This window comes from Cygnus olor, chromosome 10 (genome assembly GCF_009769625.2).
Source record: "Cygnus olor isolate bCygOlo1 chromosome 10, bCygOlo1.pri.v2, whole genome shotgun sequence".
Classification (NCBI taxonomy): Eukaryota; Metazoa; Chordata; class Aves; order Anseriformes; family Anatidae; genus Cygnus; species Cygnus olor.
This window is the reverse complement of record NC_049178.1, coordinates 13,021,409-13,042,450: the sequence shown is the minus strand read 5'-3', so window position 1 is coordinate 13,042,450 and position 21,042 is coordinate 13,021,409. Positions and strand designations below refer to the sequence as shown.

General features: G+C 46.8%; 2 protein-coding genes across 2 annotated transcripts in view; one reads left to right on the top strand and one right to left on the bottom strand.

The window, feature by feature from the left end:
• Window positions 1-1,538: 1,538 nt before the first annotated feature.
• SLC25A20 (solute carrier family 25 member 20) lies at window positions 1,539-12,868 on the bottom strand. Its single transcript, XM_040568288.1, has 9 exons — window positions 12,612-12,868; window positions 12,015-12,107; window positions 9,974-10,101; window positions 7,686-7,776; window positions 6,584-6,701; window positions 5,348-5,420; window positions 4,702-4,811; window positions 3,201-3,325; window positions 1,539-2,679 (listed from the first exon to the last, which is right to left on the bottom strand). Exons 1-9 carry the CDS (start codon window positions 12,714-12,716, stop codon window positions 2,617-2,619), a joined length of 906 nt encoding a protein of 301 aa, XP_040424222.1. The 5' UTR covers window positions 12,717-12,868; the 3' UTR covers window positions 1,539-2,616.
• A 102-nt stretch (window positions 12,869-12,970) lies between these two features.
• ARIH2 (ariadne RBR E3 ubiquitin protein ligase 2) overlaps window positions 12,971-21,042 on the top strand; it is a 29,176-nt gene continuing 21,104 nt past the window's right edge. The window contains 3 exon segments of the mRNA XM_040568283.1: window positions 12,971-13,080; window positions 13,617-13,728; window positions 16,531-16,877. Coding sequence (XP_040424217.1) covers window positions 16,629-16,877 — 249 coding nt within the window. The 5' untranslated portion in view covers window positions 12,971-13,080; window positions 13,617-13,728; window positions 16,531-16,628.

Below are 21,042 nucleotides of genomic sequence, written 5' to 3'. Positions count from 1 at the left end.
GCAGGTCTCCCATTCCCCCTCGGCACAGGTTATCGTTAAGCCAGGAGGCTGACAGCTTTCCTCGCCAGGGCAGAGAGGGAGAAGAGGCTCCTCCCTTCCAGCTGCCTGTCTGTCCTGCTGGCCATAAAACTTCTGCAGCCTGACACAAAGCTACAGCTGCCACCAATGGAAGCAGCAGCCCGTGGGCACCAGCTGGTGTGCTTGCTTCCGACCTTGACTTCAGATCTGCCGGTTTGTCCATCTTGCTGACAGCCCCAGACAGCCATCTGCTGGGCAATCGCATCGATAAAAAAACTATCTAAAACAGCACTTACAACCAGGACAGTTGTTTCAGTTCTTCCTAGCTTCCTATGAGATCAGGAGCTGCCCACAATGCATTAGTTGACAGGACAGCTGGAACAGGCAGGTGTTTGGAATTTTGAGAGGATGTGCACATCTGTCCCTCCCAACAAGCGTCACTATTTCTGGAACGTATAACTTAAGAGGGGAAAAAGAAACAAAACAAAACAAAACAGAACAAAACAAAAAAAAAGCTTCATGACACTTTTTAAAGCTGGCAGAAATCACTTCTAGGCATTGCAGCCAGAAAGATGACCAGAGCAGGCAGGGAACTGAAGCAGCACAGGGAGAGCATTGGGTGGTTAGCAAGCACAGACCTGTTCCTCTTGAAACAAGTTTGGATTTAGCCTCAGCAAACCTAGATTTGTGTTTAAAACTATTTTGGAGATTAATGACCTTTAATTACTGCTTCTCTGAACCAGTGTTAACTTGGTGTTCACGCTTTAAGCATTTCATTCATCCATAGCTGCAGTGATTTGAGAGGCAGGAGCAGCAGCAGGTTCCTAGGCAATGGGGAAGGTCTGCAGCTGGCGATAAGACAGGGAGAACGCAGAGCCAACTCCAAGCAACCGGGCTTGTCCCACCCCAGGGGCTCTCTCAGTGGTTTGACACCTCCCACTCCCCTCCCAAAGGGGAATCACAAAGGTGGACTCTGGGGAAGGCAGGTTCCCTTCTGGTCCTTTCTAAGAATTGGGAAGGAAAGTGGAATTCTGAGCTTCTGAAGCAGCATTGGGTGGAATGTACTGAGGAAAGATCCCGTCTGTGGAAAGCCAAGGTGAGGACTGTTTCGTTATGGCACAGCCCAACACGCCCACAGAGGATCAAGGACAACCTCTCAGTTGCCTTTTCTGTGGGGCGTCAGTACAGATCTCTTCTGTTGCCCTGCATTTGCGTCCAGTCCTTTTCCTGAAAAACATGAAATCCTTTCCACAGACAAGATGTGTTATTTAGTGTCTGGCTTTATAGCTTAAGAGCTTCAGCTGCCACACAGCACCTAACAGGACTTGTAAGATGAATGTTAGGTGCAGGACGTTCATTTCCAGGCCTCATGTTAAAGAGCCCAGAAATTCAAAAGCTAAGATGCAAGGCGTTAGAGATTAAACACAGCATGGCACAACTTATTTCCCATTCACCTCTCAGAATTAAGAATAGGAAAACTTTTGCAGAGCCAACCATGCAAAAATAAACCAAAGCACACATTGTAGCCGAACAGCAGCTAGCTTTATTGAGTTCTGACAACATCGCATCAAAACCAGGAGAAATTAAAAGTGCTTTTTGCTTGTTAGGATTAGTCATTTCTCAAATTAAAATGTGATTGTGCTCAATAGTATTACAATAAAACTGAGGAACAGGAGTTAGAATAAAGTTAGACAAGATGGCAGAGCCAGTGTCACCTTCACGTACCCCCCTCGTGTCAGAGTTCTTAGTTTGAGTTCTTAGAAGTCCCGTTAAAATTTCTGAACTGCAACATTTGATCAAATACATCAAGGGCTTTTATGAAGTGTGCTGTTCTTGTGAAACCACATTTGGGATATGTTCAATGGGACAGAAAGTGACAAAAGGATTTCAGAGAAAAGTTCAGGTAAACATTTCCCCACTGACGACCTTAGTGAAGTTTACTGCAAATGTTTGAGCATAACGCCTTTTTCCCCTTAGTTCCGCAGCAAAGGTAAGCGTGCAATATCCTGTAAGGTATCTGTAATGCCTCTCAACCCACCCAAACCTAACTCTAACCCCACCTGCTTAGTTCTGTGTTTGCTGCATCACACGCATGTAGGATTTGCTGTCAACATGCAAACAGACAACTGAAAAAACTGCAAGAGATAAGAACGCTACTTGACATTGATTGTAAATACTATAGTATGTGCAGCTGCTAACTTATGCCCTCAAAGTTAAGTACACGCTGCCTAATAAGTAAGTTTTTCAGCATTCATTTCTATGTTTCTTCAGTAAATAAAGAATTAATATTTAGGAAAACTCTTCTTCCATGAGGAAGTACTTAAGGTAGTGTGTGTAGCGTGTCTGTTAGCAGCATTACTGCTGTGGTACATTGGCTCAGAAGACAGGTGTATCACCTTTAACTCCTCATCAACTCTATTTCAGAGTTACAGCTTACATTTCTGAACGGCACATAGCACCACCTAAAGAATATGAGGAAGGCAAAAAGGTATTAGGCAAGCAATCATTCCTGAAACTTCAAGTGATCATTCATTTATTCCTTTGAGGCACTCGTACTCTCTTCCCTCTCCTCTCTGATTTTCAAAGACTTTGCAGTCTTCATAGACCTGGTGCAATCCAGTTAAGAAACTTCATAGCAACTTCAAAACCAAGGAAACATGCCTGGAAAAGAGAGAACGTACAGAACAAATCAGGATTCTAAAAAACCTATTCCAAACAAGCCTTCTGAGTGTAGCACTATAAACACCTGACATGGCTGATACGGGAGGAGGAAGAGAGCAAAAAAGAGTCTTGTACCAGAGGCAAGAATTCTGCTATATCTTTTCATACAAATGCAGAACTTCTAATCCATTAAGTCTGTTATTTATTGAAGGAGAAGCCAGTCCAAACTTATCCACACATTTCTGTATTCTACCGGTGGATGTATAATCAGACAAGAAATACTGTCAGAGTAAGTCAAAGGGCTTTCATGCACAGCTTAGAACTTGTTGGTTTGGTTGGTAGTTCCCCCTAGATTAAGGTACACTTCAGAACGCAGACACCAACAGCCCAAAGTACCTACAGCAACGAGAATCTCACTGAGGTGGTACAACACTAAGCAGCCAGTCATCTCCCCGGCAGACTACAAGTATGCACTGGATGGCCATGTCCCCAAAACCCATCTGGAACTGCAATTTACTTACCGCATTAGCGGGAAATGCCCTGATCATGACAGCTGTGAAGCCTTTATAGAGAGATGCAACTCCCTCCTCTCTGATAAGTTCTCTCAGTACGTCTCTAAAGCCATTTGGGTATTTTCCTGGAGGAGCTGCAAGAGATGAAATACATTAGCTAAGCTGTATGGCAGTCACAAATACTGAAGGCATATTTAACAGCCCAGGATTTTCAACAGGTTTGTATGGCTACAACACCTAAGTGTCACCAGAATCCAAGCGCTGCTGAAGCCATGTCGTGAAAGTATCAGCTTGGGAAAATGACTTATTTCAGTCAAAAGCAAAGAAATAATACAGCTGGCTTACAAAAGGCTCAGTAAACGGAAGCTAAGTGCTCACCATCACCACAAAGAATTTACATAATTAAGACATCTGGAGGGTGGGGGAAGAAAAAGGAAACTAACTTTTGTCGGGATTGGATGCCTGAGCTGTTACTCTCACTGCTGATGACAACTCTCCCATGAGATAGGAAGGCCATCAATAATAACTGATGAAGCTAGATAATAAGAAGCAGAAAGTGATCCTATCATGTGCCCCAACCAAGAAGAGCAACAAAATTCAAGTGAAATGCACAGGCTATTTTAATGCTGATGTCACAAAGATTTGCTGAGGTGTTTTGAAAATGTATTCTATTCAAAGAACAGGTTCTTCCTTCCCCTGACACCTCAGGAAAGCACTGCCTCTGCCAGCCCTCTGAACCAGTATTCTGCAAAACAACCCAACTAAATGGAACCACCATGAAACCACGTCATCTTCAAAGCAGCATTGTAGATTGGCTCGGTGGAACGAGGACGTAAAGTTGTAATGTCTTTCACACACGGCCCTCCGTACAATAGCCAACCACCACAGCAGCCACTACTCACAGAAAAAAAGAAATTTCCTGCACTAAATCATGATCACAAAAGATGTCCAGCGGAGAGCTGAGTCCACAGGCAGAGACTACAGGAGAGCCTTAGTAAAAATAAGCACTGAATAGCACTCCCAGAGAAACCAATGAAGAACTCAAACTCCACTGAAGCTCAAAGCCTGGGGCCATCCTCACTATAACTAGGCCACAGATGCTTAGAGCAGATCTGTTAGTCCAAAAGCAATACTCTCAGCAAGGCACACCCAGTTACTGTAACACTGCAGGCAGCACAGGCTAGAATTTACACAGCTGTGTCTGAAGTGAAGCAACAAAGCCCTTCAAAGACTTAGATTTGTAATAAAACAGTCAAGGCACCTGGTTCTATTATTATGATTTCCATGCTTAGATTTCAGAACAGGTATCTAAAATGGGGATCATTGTATCAGAAGGGAGGCAGAGAAAGAAGGACAGCCTGATTTGCCAAAAATTTGCACGGAAACCAACTAAAAAGCTACGAACACACTCAGGTTTTTCATGTATTCGTCTCAAGCAGTGCTCAAGTGTCCAGCCTATTCCCGGGGCGCTGCACCGAGCGTGGCCATGACAAGCTGGCGTGCTACTCACCGGTCTGGAAGCGGGACTTCAGCACGTCTGGTGGAATGGCAACTGCCCAGTTGAAGATCCCAGCCAAGCCCCCAGCAAAGAGGATCCTCGGCACACTGAGGTCACTCACACTGTGGCAGGGATGGGGTGGGAGGAAAAATAAATAAACAAACAAACAAATAAATAAATAGTAAAAACTCATCCGTTTTGACTAAAGTGACAACCAAAGACAGCCAGAAGGCAGCACAATGCTGCAGATACAGACAAGAGTGCAGTATCTGAGTAAGAATTGGAGTCCTCTGGGCAAAAATTTGCCAACTCCACCCTAAAGGTTCAAATCCTTTAATTCAGCAACACAAGCACAAAATGCAGGGGAATGGGACACAAAACAAACAAACCATCTTTTTGCACACACAGAGGGGTGAAAGAGCAAAGAGCTACTCCAAATATTCGTTACTTGGCTAATAAGATCCAAGGTTAGAGTCTGAGCAAAACGCAGAATATTGTTCTGTCAGTTAACCCCAGACCAAAACAACACAACTCAAAATGAGTGACCAATTTTGGGGGGTTATTTTAATGATACCGCTCTAAATCCCTTCTTAACTGGGGAAATTAAACAGCAGTGTCTGGCTAGTCCAGGAAACGCTGACTATGGGATTTCACTAACCTCTTTCCCTCAGGGGTCAGAATGTTCTTCAGCCATTCGTACGTCATGAAGTACATTCCACTGGCTGGAACATCTAGTGGGTAAACAACAAAATCTTTGAGTAGTGGGAAACAAAACCAATCCTAGAGACATAGGAGTCCCATGCCAACTCAGCAACACCTCTAAATACATCCAGATTCCTTTTCTGAGCATTCCCTGCAAACAAAAAAAGCTGTTGCTCTGGAAATGGAGGAACCTGAACTTTCCCAAGGACAGCAGGTGCTGAAGGGAAGAACTAGAAAAATACCTTGAATGCTTTGGTTGGCAGTCCTTCAAATCAGATTGTAACGCTACCATTAAGCTGAGACAGCTCTAAGCTTTCTTCACTGCTCCATAGCAAACTAGAGCAGTTCAGGAATTTTACAAGTTTGGCACACTATTTGTTCTAATGAAGCTGGATTTCTGGATTCGTTGCTGTTGTTATTGATAGGTTTCGTTTTGCTTTGTTTTAAGGTACTTCCACAGCCCATTCTTAGCTCACGCCTAAGCTGGACGACAGCTTCTGGCTAGGGACCCTGCCAGAATTGCTAGCTGTTACACTACTATGAGAAGCAGGACAGAACAAATTCTTAAACTGGGATATCAAAAAAAGACATTTCAGGTTATACTTGGAAAACACGGCCCCAATACAGGGAACAATCTAACGCTATTCAAAGGAGAAAGTCCCCAAACATGTAAAGCCTTCAGCCTCTGGCACAATTACTTTCTTGCTGTTGCTGAGTAGGGTCATGACATCCCAATCCAAGATAACCCACACTCAAAAGGTTAGAAAGCGTAACTGCTTCAATCATATCTTTTAAAGCAATCGTTATTACACAGCAGTCACAGACAGCACTCACAATACTTCTCCCAAGAAAAGAAAAAAAAGCCCACTTCTGTATTTTTCTTTTCTCTTTGTTCTCTGCTCCTCTCCTTTAATTCCTCTGGGCTTCTCATGTCTTAATTATTTCCTATATCCCTCTGATCCTTCTAATCTCTGTCATCTAATCTCTTCCTCACTCACTGAGAATCTCATGTTTATTTCTCAGTCCCTTTGAGGCATTGGAGTAACTCTGAAGACTGCAAAAAAAAGAAAAAAGGGTGACACAAAGCATCTCCAATTGGCTAAAGGGGCAGTGAGACCCATGATACCATGCCAGGCTTCTTATCTTCAAGTACCCCAAGATGAAGCAGCACCAGAACGTTTCCATCGGTTACCTCTCATGAGGGTGAGCACTGTCCCCTTGTACACGCCGCGAATCCCAGCCTCGCGGTACAGCTGTTTTGCACAGTCCAAAGAGCCAGTGTATTTAGTTTCACCTGTAGCTGCCTGGATCTGAAGGATTAAAGTGACAGTTTCTGGCTAGTGAAGGTTTCTGGCTGGTGAACAATCATTTAGTCAATAATTAGAAAGCCACATGCACGTTTCCAGAGAGGAAGGAGCACATACTCATTCTGCAGGCACTCCTGCACACGGAGCCTCCGCATCATTTCCTCAAAGAGTGCTCTCCCATTCAAGCTGAGGATATATTTATTGTTCATGCAGTGGCTAGATTCTCCCTTATTTTTTGCCAGTGTTAAGTTTGAAACAACTGAAACCAGCTAGGTAATACTTGCACTGACAAAAAGTAGCCTTAAAATTTAGAGAAATCCAAACAATTTGTACGTGCATAGAACGTTCCATGAGAATAGCACATCTGTCGGAACTAACACGTGAACACCCACCACCACGCTAAGAGAGCTCAGGAGAGTCTGACATAAGCAAACCTTCCCATCTCTGCTACAGACCGTATTTTCGTTTGTTCAGGTTTACATTTGCCTACAATGCTTTAAAAAACCCTCGAGGAGGTGTAGAGCCAGCAGTCACCCAAACATTCAAAAACTATTCCATGTATTTTGAAGTACTTTCCTCAATTACGTATTGGGAACTTGTCAAGAAAATGGAAAAATCTTTACAATACAAAGTCTTGTGACCTAGCAGTTTGGGATTTTTTTAAATTTTTTTTTTCAGAGAAAGTTTCATTCTGAAAAGCTGTGCTTTTCCATGCTTTAAAGCAGACTGAGTCATCCCCTGATGCCTCATATAATGCCACACAGCGTGAGGCTTGTGCTCTGTGAAGTGAATGGAGCAGCAAATGCTGTGTGTGCTTATACTGTCACGGTGCGTAATGCTTCTTCGTGACACAGCTGCATTAAATGCCAGTTGTCTCAGTCCTGTCAAAAACCAGAACAGAGCGAATACACTAACCAAGGAAGTTCCTGGTGTGGAAAGTCAAGGCCGCTAACATTAAATTCCTGCCACCATCAGCCAATTCCTTACCTGTAAAAGGCACTTGATTCTCTCTCCTGGAGCCATGATCACTGTTGTGAACACTCCCGACAACATGCCAGCTGCAAACAGCTGAGGATATCTGCCCAGAGAAAACAGAAGTGAGACCCTAACACAGCACAGGACGTAGGAAACGAAGGGCAGAAAGACTTCTGTATCACAAGATTATTCTGCTTCATACAAGGTTGGCAGTGGAACTAGAAACGCATCCGCTGCTTTTGATCGGTGCAGAAGTGCCTCATCAATGCATAATTAGAGCGAAACATTGAAGATCTCTAGGATTCAAAGCCCTGGTTCCCACAGCAACCATAAGTCAGCTCTTCACAGCTATTGTATTTGCTAATATTCCTCACACTTGCGGTTTTTGCACAGCGTTTCCCATTGATTTTTATTCTCAACGGTCTCTTCTTCCCACAGTCTCCCATATTCTTCTCAGTGACCTCAGCCTCCACACTTGGTCCTGCTTGCGCAGTCACTAGCCTCATTTCTGTAACCTCTCAGAGGTTCTGTGCCATTGTCGAGTCTGTCCTGGCAACCTGCATCATACCCCCCCCACTCTGCATCTACTTTCACGTGGAAAAGTCTACGATAGAAGTCCCTTAAATAGGATTTCTGCATCACAAATGTATTTTGACATCCAACCCTTCCCTAGTAAGAAGATCTAATATCTCAATTAAATTCCACACCTTCCACTTGTCACCATTTGCCAAAGAGACGGCATTCTATCCAGGTTTTCCAATTCTTACACCTTTCTTTACTCTTAAATTCCCATCCAATTTTCTCCACTCCCATCTTCTAGACCTTTCAAACCTCCCCCACCACTTCGCATGCACCTCCTGCTCAGACTAAGCTCTGAGTTTTCTAGCTCACCTTGAGATTATTCAGCCTCAGAAAAGACAGAATAGGCTCCTCAGGTTTCTTTCCATCTCCTTCCTTCCAAAATCTCCCTGCAAAATCAGCGTGGTGAAACCGCTGCACTCCTGCCTGCCTCAGACCCACAACCACGGTGCGAGGTCTGACCTTTCTTTTTGGCCCTCACACACCACGAGTACCGTATCTTGCTGTGTAAAGTGCACCTAAGGGGCAGCACAGTTGTGCACAATGACAGATTTACCACCTAGTCGTTGACCTGTGTTCTTTCTCTCCAAGGCAGAGCAGAGGAAGGAGTTCTACATAAATAGTCAAAAGACCACACCGCACTTCTCCACCTTCCCCGTTAACTTCCCTTTGATACGATGTGTACAAAACGCAAAGCCCCGAGGTGTTCAGGCTGCTGGCGGTAAGCCCACAGCCCGTTTGTTTCCCTGAATTCTCCAGGCTTCACCAACTCCCTGTCTTACTCTTCAGCCTTGCCTGCACGATGATGCCACCGTGGTAAAGTGAAGAGCAAGGAAAGCCAGCAGCGCCCCCACAGCCCGGCCCTGCCTCCCTCCGCGTGATCCGAGCAGACGGAGCTCGCTCCGCGCCAGGTGCGCTCACACCACCCAGACAGCAGGCGAGGCTCCAACAGAAACCGTCCCTCCCCACCCCACCACGCTCGGCTCAACACAATGGACTCCCGCTTTCTGACAGGGCTCCTACGTATTGCACAAATAATAGCACGAAATGTTGCTAAGCTACGGGTCTATTCCTGGGGAGCTATAAATCACAATTCAGCAAAGAAGTTAAGGGAGCACTCTATGGGAGAGTTTTCCTCAGGCTTAAGTTCGCTTGGAGGGAGCAATACAAAGTTTTCTTAGTTTCCCTTCTCTTTCCTATAAGGTTAGACGTGTCTGAGAGGAAGGCTGCTCATAAACACTGCTTTTTGGAAATTAATAATGAAACATGTCCATGGCTACTACTATCCCCTAAACTAAGGGCCCAGCAAGAGTGACAACTAGCAGGGAAGAGAAAATCGGGATTTTTGAATGTCAATTTTGTCAAGACTGCTTGACCACAAATGTATTTATTCCTTAGTTTCTGTTAATAGTGAGCGTTGGCAGGCTATCATTATGTAACTCGCACTGTGCTCCACAAAAATGGAATTGTTCCTTAATGGCTCGCTCTTGCGTAGAAAGGGAATTGCATAGCACCTGCCCACATCCTGGCTGTTTTTAGCCTGTGCTATCAGTCCCACGCTTCCAGAAGCGTTAAAACACACGAGTGTTTTATTTTTCAGAACTATATTTATAACCTAGGAGAAGAGACAAATTTACACCACAACTCAAAGTGTGACAATAAAGAAGCTGCAAGAGCCTCAGGGTGCCTTTCCCAACTATCTGCTTAACTCAGAAACTCACGTCAAAACATCATCAGGTTTTCTCTGCTGGAGTCTTTTTCCCAAGCCAAATCCAAAGAAGCACACAGCAAACATGGGGGTCACTCCGATAATAGGAGCTGCCATTCCTCTGTACAAGCCTCGGACTCCCTGCAAGAAACGTTATCACAAGAATTACTTTTTTGGCATACGCTCTGCACACATTTCATTTTATTGACAAGCAAAATGCTACGGTACAAGATAACATCAGCTAGCCGGTCATATTAATCAGAGGAATTACAGCATCTATTGCTCGTTTACAATTATACACGTTTAACTGGTGCAGAGGAAAGCTGTCCTTCCTGGAGGACACCAGAACCTTTAACACCCTGCTGTTCCAATCCAGAAGTTACACCTCAAGTATGAGGAAGTTTAGTTGAAAGCCACCTGAATGCAACTCCTATTAGACTGGGTCAAAAAGTCCTTCCTCTCAGGTACATACAAAAAAAATGTACATGTGCTTTATTGATAAGTCATCAGAGGCAGCAGCGTACAATCCTGACACTGAGCCTGAGAACGCTGGAGCAAATTCACTCTTTGGGTAAAGGAAGAGCCAGGGAGACTAACCTGAGCTACTTTAATCCCCACCCAAGCCCAGTTTGGAATGAGTTCAAGAGGAAATCATTCTTCCTTTCCTTCTGTAAATCAAAGCTTTCACCATACAAATTTACATCCCTGACGTTTCCCTTCATCAAGCTGCACACATGGAAAAATTCTAATGCAGACCCAGCAGCAGCGTTTATTTCATTTACCTTGCCTTTGAAGTGATTTTTTTCTTATAAAAAGGAAGCGCTTATCTGTCTAGATAAAGGCTAGGTGCACAAATTAAATATTTGCCAGTCAATCACTCATCCTCCCTCCTCCCCAAAATAATTCAGCGTGTCCCAACGGGTGTCCATACGCTTACAGATACGGCCGACTAATGAAATCCCGTTGGGTTCACAAAAATCAGGCACTCCTGCTCAACCTTCCCATGAGCAATGGGAAACAAAAGGACTTGGAAGAGAAGCTTCAGTTTTCCTCACAGAAACAGATGAGTATTGAGTAGGAGTAGAGAGGCAGCGTTACTTCTGAACGCCAAATCAGAAGGTTATTATTACAGTTCAGCTCTGACGTCTGTGCTTCAGCAGGGGTGTTAAAAACTGCAACAGATCCAGAGCTAGCAGAGCAATTCAGTGCTTTGTGGGAGAGACCAGGGAAACGAGATTTACTTTGGTTATGTAACAACCCGCGAATGCCATCATGAAAGTAGATTTCAGATATGAGACAGCTCATTCTTTTAGTAGAGTTACCTAACAAGATCCAGTGGTTAGAAATCAGACTTAAGACACGTAAATAAACACGTGGGCTTTATAGTCATTATTTCCAAATAGTAAATAGCCACTGGAAAAACGTATGAAGCAGCTGAGTGGATTCTGTGTCACTTAAAGTCTTTAAACCAAGGCTGCGTGCCTTTCTAAAAACAAAATAGACTATAGTTCAGTCACATGATATGGCCGATCCAGGAGGGAAAACTGCTGTCTACCTTCTGAAGAAGATTAATCAAAACTACTACAATTGTTCCCGTAGTCAAAAAAAATAAAAAATAAGTTTATTATCTACAATTCAAACAAATGTTCCTCTGCCTTCTCACAGATAGTTCACAGAAGAAAGTAAAAGTACTGCTTGAATCAACAGAAGTCATTGCCTATTTTAGGACTTCCAGAGGCAGCTCCGAATACCGAACACAGCACGGTGCCACCAACTACAACAAAGCCAATTTTAACTCCAGTCTTTCGCTCCAGACGTTAATATCGTGATATTTTGTACCAAAAGCACTTCCTAACAAAACAACGAGAGCTAAATTTGGAACAAGCGGATGCTGAGCGTTACCAGCGAGATCTCCCTTCAAATTCTGTCGACTAATGAAACATTTTAATTAGCATCAACTCAGCCGATAAGCCAAGACTTGTATGGCCCGGGGGGAACACTCCCACACGGCCCCGCTCCTGTGACGCACGGAACAGCCGCCAGCTTTGCGGTACCTCTCCAACCAGCGTCTTCCTGAAGCAGTCGAAGGTCCCAGAATAGAGCAGGGGCTGGCCGGGCTGCGGCTTGGGCTGGGTCTGCAGTCTGACCTGGCAGGGAGGGAGAAGACACGTTGGTGTATTGAGTGTTGGTCTGCTGAGCGTTGCCCTACTGAGTGTTGGTCTGCTGAGCGTTGCCCTGCTGGGCGTTGGCACCTGGAGAACAGCTCCCTGGGGCCACCAGGTAGCGAGAGCAGCCTTCACGGCGTGGGCGACGGCCAGCTGTAGCCTTTAGACCACTTTAGCCTTTACAGAAGCGAACAAGGCGAGCGTTAAGGCGTGCAACAGCCGACGTGCTTAACGCTCGCCGGTAATTACCGGCCGGGCGCTGCCCAACCCCCCGCCCGCAGCCCCAGGGGAGCGCTGCAGCCCCCAGGCCCGCAGGGGGCGCCCCGCCGCCTCGCGGGGCACGCCGGGAGTCGTAGTCCTCGCCTCCCCGCGGGGCACGCCGGGAGTCGCAGTCCTCCCGCAGCGCGCAGGCGCGCCCCGCGCGGCGCCCGCTGGGAAGCGTAGTCCCCGCAGCCCTCACCGCCTCCCCCTCCACACCCTCCTCACCTTGATGGTGTCCAGCGGGTGCCCCACGAACACCAGGCACACGCCGCCGAAGCCGCCGGCGAAGAAGTTCTTCACGGGGCTGATGGGCTGCGGCTGCTCGGCCATGGCGGCGGCGGCGGCGGCTTGTGGAGGCGGCGGCGGGGCTTGCGGCAGAGCCGGGGCCGGGCCGGGCCGTTCCGTCCCCGCCGAGCGAGCGCCGCCCCCGCCGCCCCGCGACCTTTCCCCCAGCGCCGAGCCGCGGCGCACGCCGGGAGCGGGGCGCGTGCCCCACCCCCCCCGTTCCTCAGTGGTAGCGCCCCGCTCCCCCTCTCCCCCCCCCGCACCCCTCAGGGCGGTGGTACGGCCCTCCCGCCCCGCCCGGCGGAAGTGACGCCACGCGGAGGCCGGCGCTTCCGGCGTGCAGCAGCGGCGGCCCGGCAGGAGGAGCCCCGGGCCCCGCTCCCGCCTCCCCCGCCCGCTGCGGAGCCCGGTGAGTGCGGGGGGGCCGAGGGGGGGCGGCCCGGGCCCTGAGGGGACCGGGAGGGGAGCGGGGGCACCGTCGGGCCCGTGGCGGTGTCCCCGAGCGGGAGCGGGCCCGTACCGGGGCCGCCACAGCCGTACCGGGCGCCGCTGTCCGGGGGCTCGGCCTCCAGCGCTGCCCCGGGCCGCGCTCCCCCCGCACCGGGGGGCCCCGAGAGGAGCGGCCCTGGGGAAGGGGGCCGGGCCGTGCTGCTCCTGGGGGGGAGGGACGCAGTCCGGCGGCGGGGGGGCTACGGCAGGCTCGGGGGGCCCAGCACAGCGGGGGGGGGGGTGGGGAGCCCGCGGGTCCCCTGGGGAGGGGGTGCGGCTGCACGGGGGTCTCTGCAGGCACGGTACAAAGGGGGGGGGGGAGCGGGGGGGCTGCAGCTCTGGTTTCTGGCTCCTGGGGTGGGAAAATCGCCCCTGGAAGCGCGGGGGAGGGGGAGGCGGCCGGGGGCGCGTGCTGTGTGTGTGAGGAGGCGATTGAGGCTGATCCCTGGATTACAGGCGCCAGTGACATAGGCAGAGATGCGATTAACGCGGATAGCGAGCGTGGAGCGGGGGCTGTAGAGGGCTTCAGAGGAAAGCGAGGGTGCCAGTCCGCTTAAAGTTGGCGTGGGTAAGTAATTCCAGAGGCAGACTCGAGTCACGCTCAGAATTGTCGATACGGAAGCGAGAGAAAAAAGTGGCAGAAAAAGTCCATTCAAGTAACTGTGAAATCCCAACAGAAGAAGCAGCAGGGAGGAGTGTCTTCCGAAAGAGTTAGAGAAGTCCCACGGAGGTAGATGCAGAGGGCAGGGAGCCAGAGAAAAGCGATGTAGTGAGACAGAAACGAGGAGGGACGTGGTAACTTGCTGTCTGGCTGTGCTGAGGGCAGAGACCAACGGCAAGGGGACATCCCTGCTGGAGCTGCAGGCGCAGGGCGTGGGGATGGGGGCATTTATAGGCTCCTGCAGGGCGGCTGGAGGAAGAAGGGGGGTCTGGATCAGTGCTAGGAAGGTGAGGGAGCACACTGGATGGAGGTGGTGAAGTGGGACCTCACCTTGCTGCCGTGTAGGAAAGCGATCTAAATGTTGTTTAAAACTCTATAAGCTGATCTGGGGGATGACGGTAGTAATTAAGTTACTCCAAATACTCTGTTCTTTTGACCCTCTTTTTGAGTTTATCATCTTTATTGTCTTAATCTAGAGCTATAAAACGTTAGCTATGTCTTCTCTTAGTTTGTATTCCGAGAGCTGAACGGGTCTGAGAGCGTGAGGCTGAGCGCTAGGTGAGTTATGTCGCTTGTTTTCTTGGCACCTGGCTTGGTTTTGTCCCCAGAAGCCTTGGTCCTCCTCTCTTTCACGCACGTCCGTCCGGCGTTAAGTTAAGCCGGAGATGAATGCTCTCCTAGGGTGCTGTGACAGGACTCGCAAAAGACGTCCGGTCTGCTGCCCGCTCCCTGCTGGTACGCCCCGTTTGCCCACACGAGCAGTTCCTCTGTTTGTTCAAGTAAGCGTTAGGTGCCCGGAGAAAGACTCTGCCCTCCCTGGGGCTGGCACGTAACTGCTCAGGTACTGTGTGGGCCCCTCGCTCTGCTGAGGCCTCTAAAAGCAGCCCCTTGCTTTGAGACGCGCTGAGGTCGCACGCGGACCGTAAGTTAAACGTGCTTTTTCCGTCTCTAACGTGTGGGACGGTCTGACTGAGTTTGGGAGCTCTTCCGGTGAGACGTGCCTGGGCCTCGTGGTGCTCTGAGGCTTGCTGAGCACAACTGCCACGCGTTCAGCCACTGACATCCCTGTGGGAACGCTTAGGGTGGTTTTAGGTTCTCAGACAAGCGGTTCCTTTAACGTGAGACTTGAGAGTAAAGATCTATTGCTCCTTTTATGCAAGGGGTCAGTGGTGATGCAGGTTAAGCCGGAACAGCACTGTTAACTCTACGCAGACAGGAGGGACGGACAGTATAGGCTTGCCTTGTGTCTGCCAAACCAGATTTCGCATCTGGGTCCTTCCAACGTGGAGAGAGATCGTCACTGCTCCTCCCGAGTTCTGCGGGAGGCGGTGATGTGAAGGATCTCTGCTACGCTGCGAGTTGCTAAGAAATCAAGAGGCGAATGAAAGGAACGGAGACCAGAGTTCCGGGGATAATATAATTAGCTCCTAGCCTTCAGCCTCTCGCACTGGAGGAGGTTTGTATCTGTCGAAGTCGCCTCAGCTCCTCAGCTGAATGGTACATCACAGCTCTCAGTGCTTTATCTGTGCTGCCTGGTCAGTTTATTGGAACCAGAAAACAAGTTGAGGAAAAATAACGAAGACTTACAGCTGAGATTTTCTGTGCTCTAAAGTCAGGAATGTCAAAGCTCGGTTATGTTCCCTAGCAGCTACAAATTGTGAAACCGTGGGGGTGTTATATGTGTGTATCAGAGCTAACAAGATGATGTGAAATGCCATGTACATGTAAGAAACCAACATATGCTGCCTGTAGAAAATACAACTTTTACGTCTATATCTTCATCGGAAAAGCTTGGTTGCAGCATTGTGTTTTAACTCTTTTGTGTTCAGTAGATTCTCTTTTGAAACTAAAGGGATCGGTGCCTGCTGAACCTCTCAGAGCTCTAGTTCATGTTGTTTTCCAATGAATTTCACGTGAATTTTCCAATACTGGTGAGACTCTGAAAAGTAGCTTGGCTGTTCTGATTGCTCTTGAACAGCAGCTGCCAACACTTGAGTACAAATGTTTATGTTCAGAAGGTAATACGTATGTACATCCAGGCGGTAACGAGAGCACTTGCTTTATCCCCCCCTCGGAGATGAGGCCCGAGCCACATCACGTCCAGCAGAACCTAGTCAAAGGGATTATTAACACCACTGTTTCCTTGGGATGGTGTTGGAGAGGGTTAAATGGGGTGTCTGAGAAAGATCTGTTTGCCTGTCATGTTTTCTAAAGTCCTACTCGATCCTGTGCGTCTGGAGCAACGTGGACTTGTGCAGGGTATCACAGGTTGCCTCCATAGCTCCTGTGATTTTAGTTAAAGTGGTTTTTTTCTGCTGCTGAAATGCAGACGATGCTTTTCCTCACTACTACGGGCTGTTGGTAAAATCTTAATGTTAAAAATCCGGATGGATTTCTGAAAATATATGTACTGAAGGCTATGGGGCCGCTTCCCGAATGGCGGAAGTCTTGGGGCCCTCGCTGGGGGGCAGGCAATAGTGCAATAAAAACCCATGTCCGAGGTTTTAGACTTCACCTGCCAGAGCAGCCTTGGCTCTGCAGATGCGTGGGTTGCAGGGGATCCAAACCAGGGGCCTGCGCAGCCAAATCCTCCTCAGCTGGGCCGTTGGGTCGGGCCGTTCCTGGCTGTTTGATCACCTGTGCGACGCTGCCGCGGCCTCTCTTACCATTTCTTAGGCAACAGAAAAAAAACTGTTTTTCCCCCCTTAGGAGACAGAGCTCAGATGAAATCAAAAGAACGATAAAGTTTGGAGGAGAGAAAGACGCTGCAATTGCTTTCCTGGTCTGCAGTTTGGCAGGGCATTAAGATGTCCGTGGACATGAACAGCCAGGGCTCTGACAGCAACGAAGAGGATTATGACCCTAATTGCGAGGAGGAGGAAGAGGATGAGGATCCTGGGGATATTGAGGATTATTATGATGGGGTAGCCAACGACGTGGAGCAGCAGGGAGCAGATGCCTTTGACCCAGAGGAATATCAGTTCACCTGCCTGACTTACAAGGAGTCGGAGAGCACTCTGAATGAACACATGGCCAGCTTGGCTGCCACGTTAAAGGTGAGGAAAGGTTTCTGCATTGACACAGGGGTAAAGTAAGTCTGCGATTGAGAAGGCAAATGCCAGCCGTACAGTTGGAAATGAAAGCTGTGGCAATGTTACTGTTACGGGGGGTTGGAGGAATATTCGTGAAGGTCCCTCGTTCAAAACGGATTCAAAGGTTTACGGTTGTTGCACGCTGGTTTGGGGGCCTGAAAATCTTCCCTACTGTATGTTGATTCTTACAACTTTTTTTTGCAGAGCTGAGATTCATGCCCAAAGTCTTGAGTTAAACACTTTGGCATCAATGCAAAGAGGATGTATAGAAAAGAAATCAAATCCTAGATGGTACAGTTTGGTTCATCTGTGTTCGAGAAGATAACTGACAGATAGGAAGACGCGCTAAAACTCCAATTCTAACAAAAACACCTCACTTTGTTGGTTCTGAGTGAATAATCATAGACTTTCAAAAAAGACAGATCAGCTGTCGTGCCAGGCATTAACCCTCCCGTTGCAGTGACAAGCAATTAAAGTACAATGAACTTGCCAGCTCTTGTAGTGACTAATTCATCACAGAAGATTCCCACTCCAAGTCAGCTCCGTGGTATTATATTCAGTAAGACTTCTGTGAAGTTTTCCTCCTCTTTGTGCAACTGATGACTCTAGCATAGACTAGAAATAAGGGGAGGTTCCCTTTCTGCCTCGTCAGTGTGCTTTGGTCCAAGCACAGGTCAGAGGAAAGCTGACTTTCCTCAGCTGCAAGGTGTTGGCATTTGGTTGAAATTAGCAATGTGTCTACCTTGTAGCACGTCTCCCAGTGCTTGTTGGTCTCTGGAGCAACCCCTGAAGACAGGTAACTGCAGCACGTAAAAACCTCGTCGGATAGTTTTTAACTCATATTAATTTGGCCTGAACCTTTATTAATTTGAGATCTTGATCCTCCTTTATACATCAGAGTCTTAAGGAACTGGTATAAACCCTGAAGTCTAAAGCTTAGAGGCTATAAAGTGTGCCCATACTGCATCTCGAGCTGATTTTGCTGTCTATTGTGCTTATTTCCAGCATTCACCACCACAGAAAATGAAATGTTTTACTCTTTCTTAGCTTTCAAACTCTTGACTGTGATTTCTTCAAAACGTGCAGTTCGAGCTCTGAATGCCTGCTGCTCCCTGCAGATTGTAAGAAAAGGGAGGCAAAAGAAAAGAGCAAATGAGAATAGTTGGTCAGCACTTTTGATCCAGCTGCCAGTTGCTCTTGGTTCTTAGCGAATAAGTAAAGATTTAGAAACGGTTTTCTGCTGCTTACTGTTTGCCTTCAGATGAAGCACCCTTCAGAAAGGCGACGCCTGCCATTTTGTTCTCTCGAATTAAGTTAACAAAAGCAATTCTTTATTTAGCCATTAAAATCCGGCTTCCAAAGTTGAAATCAGTTTTTCCAAGATTCTGGAGGTCTCACTGATGTTAAAACAGCAAAGGTGATAGTTCACCAGATAATACCAACCTGCTAGATTGAATCTGGCCCCAAATGCTACTCTTTTGAGCCCAAGGAGAGAACGTTTTAGATTCCTTTCACTTCAAGAATGTGCCTGCTTATTTGCTTAAAAGTGAAGTGCTATACATTGTGGGTTTTGCGTGAGAAGATAAAAATAAATCTGGGTAGAAACCTGAAAAAATGTAATGTTGTAAGCCACTCACTGAGTCTCGGGCTCTTGAAGTGCCACGTTAACTCTGTTTTCTAGCAACGGTGGTGCAAGAATTACAAATTTCTTAACTTGGAAATCTGTTGTGTATCTGTAGCATGTGCTTTTTGTTTCCTGGCATCCTTTCTTACAATGCTTTAGCAACCCTGTTTCTTCCTTCCCCTCTCTTCCCCCAAGGAAACTTGTGATTTCGCTTGTTTTCTCAGACAAACTGGAGGGGAAAGAATTTGGGTTGTGTTAGCTAGCATGGAGGAGAAGGAAATTGGATAGAACATGTTGAACTATTTGTTATCATTTTTTTCCATTGACTTAGAGGAGATGCATAAATAGAGGCTGATTTTTTTTGTCAGATCTGTATTTTTCTCCTCTAACCTCATTGAGTTTTTTTTTTTGCTTCCCTTGAAGACTACCTGTTACAGTGTCTTTTTTTTTTTGGATATCTGTGATTGTTCTTTTGGAGCACCCTAGTTCACTTTGCTGATTTCATCTCCTTTTGTTTCCAGGGCTGGACTTTGTGATGTGTAGTGGTTATGTAGTGCTTTTTCAGCATTAGCTCGTACGAAAGAATGAGTGGTTGCCCCTGGCAGGGAAAGAAGAAGGTAAATTAAAGACTGTTTTCAGGAGGAGCGGTGTTGAAGGCAATTCATTACATGAACTCAGAATAATTTGTTATCGCAAGAAATGAAGAGACTAATACAAATCCCTAAAGCAAACTAAAAACCGAATACAGTGAATGAGCTCAAAGCCGGGTTTGAATGTTCTGCTATTATATGTTGTCATTAGGTGATTCATGTTCTGAAGGTTAAATTGAAGGAGTCTTGTGAGTGTGTTTCTTATACGGCATTTTGTCTATGCTCTTTTAAGACCAAAACCAGGTATTCAGAGCTTTACGTTTCATACTTTCAATCTGTACTGTTATTAGCTAATAACAGTCTAAATAAGTAGTACGCAATTTGCTCTGCTCGTTAATCCTCTTTTTTTTTTTTAACTTTTATTCAGCTATTTCAGGCTGACTGTCAAATTGCTGTTTTCTTCAAGCGTCAAGGTAAAGGGTGATCTTCCTTGGAAACCCTCTTGGCTACCTTTCTCATTCCTTGCGAATTAAAGCCAAAGTTGTTCTCACTCCTAACAAAGCTAAATAAATGACTGAGCTACCACTTAAACATGCCTGAAGTAAATCTCAAGCTAATATTTTCCAAAACTGTGATTTTTCTGACCAAGAGGCCTGTGAATTGAAGCAGGTCGCTTTTCATTCCCCAAAAGCCCAGCTGATCCAACAATCAGCACTTGTTAAGGACAGTACTCCTGGAAGCAGAGCAGCACCTGTTGCCTGCAGACCAGCAAGGAATTTGCAGCAGTTCTGTTTAAGAAGTAGATATATTTATAAAATCCAGTATCTTTCAAAAAAAAATAATGAATTAAAATTGGACAGTAGTGAGTTTGTTTTCAAGATGACCGTCAACTCCACATTTGTGAGTCCCAGAGTGGCAGAATCAGCAGATACACACAAACAGTACGATACTCAGCAGTTACACAAACAAAGTTGACCCTGTTACTGGCGAGCAATTAGGAGTGTGATGAGGTCATATTGTTTTTGGTGGTGAATGACACTTCCTGGCTCTGCGGAGGGTCTCTGTACACGCCTGGAATATCTGTGATGCTCCAAATAACCGGCAGCGTTTTCGCTATTTCAGTGATGAGATGGATCTTTCTGTTTTTTTTTTTTACCAAATTCTTACAGTGGCCATCTAAACAACCAGATAAAGCAATTTGTAATTAAAGTTCATGAAGAATGTTACCTTGACTTTAGAATTTTTTAGAAGCTGATTGTCAGTCACGAGGAAGCTAACATTTTTGCACACTGAAAGAGAGGGATGGTGTTTTACAGGCACTTGATACTGCTGTAGGCTTTTCACTAAAACTGAAGGGACTGTAAAACTGAGAAAACTGATTGGAGAACTTAAAATGTTAATTAACGTGAGTAACCTGCTAATATTTACCTGACAACAAATATTTCCATTGATCCGTGAAATAACCACTTTTGATGCGTTTCTCTGAACCCCATCCTCTGAAGAATAAAAATATAGATGGCAAAAAAGGATTCGATGCCATGACGTAGTACTGAACCTATTAATCTGTTATTGCTGCTGATCTGCCAGCGTTAAACCTGTTTTCACATATTTTTGCTCACCTTATTGATGTTGTCTCTTAATTCAACCAAATTAGCGTTTGCTCATAAAAACACAGCCCTTTGAAACCCTTCCACACACTCAAATTGCGCTGACACAGAGCAGTTAGTTTGTAGAGCTGCTTGGTGGAAGCTGGCAGCCGTCCTTCTCAAATACCATCTTTAGCAGATCCAGAGTCATGTGCGCGGAGGTTGGCAGCCGGAACGAGCAGCTCTACCCAAAGGAGCTGGCACCCGCAGAACGCCGGTTCGGTGCGATTGCAGAAAGTCTGTAAAGAGCGAGATGTCAAATGACTGAC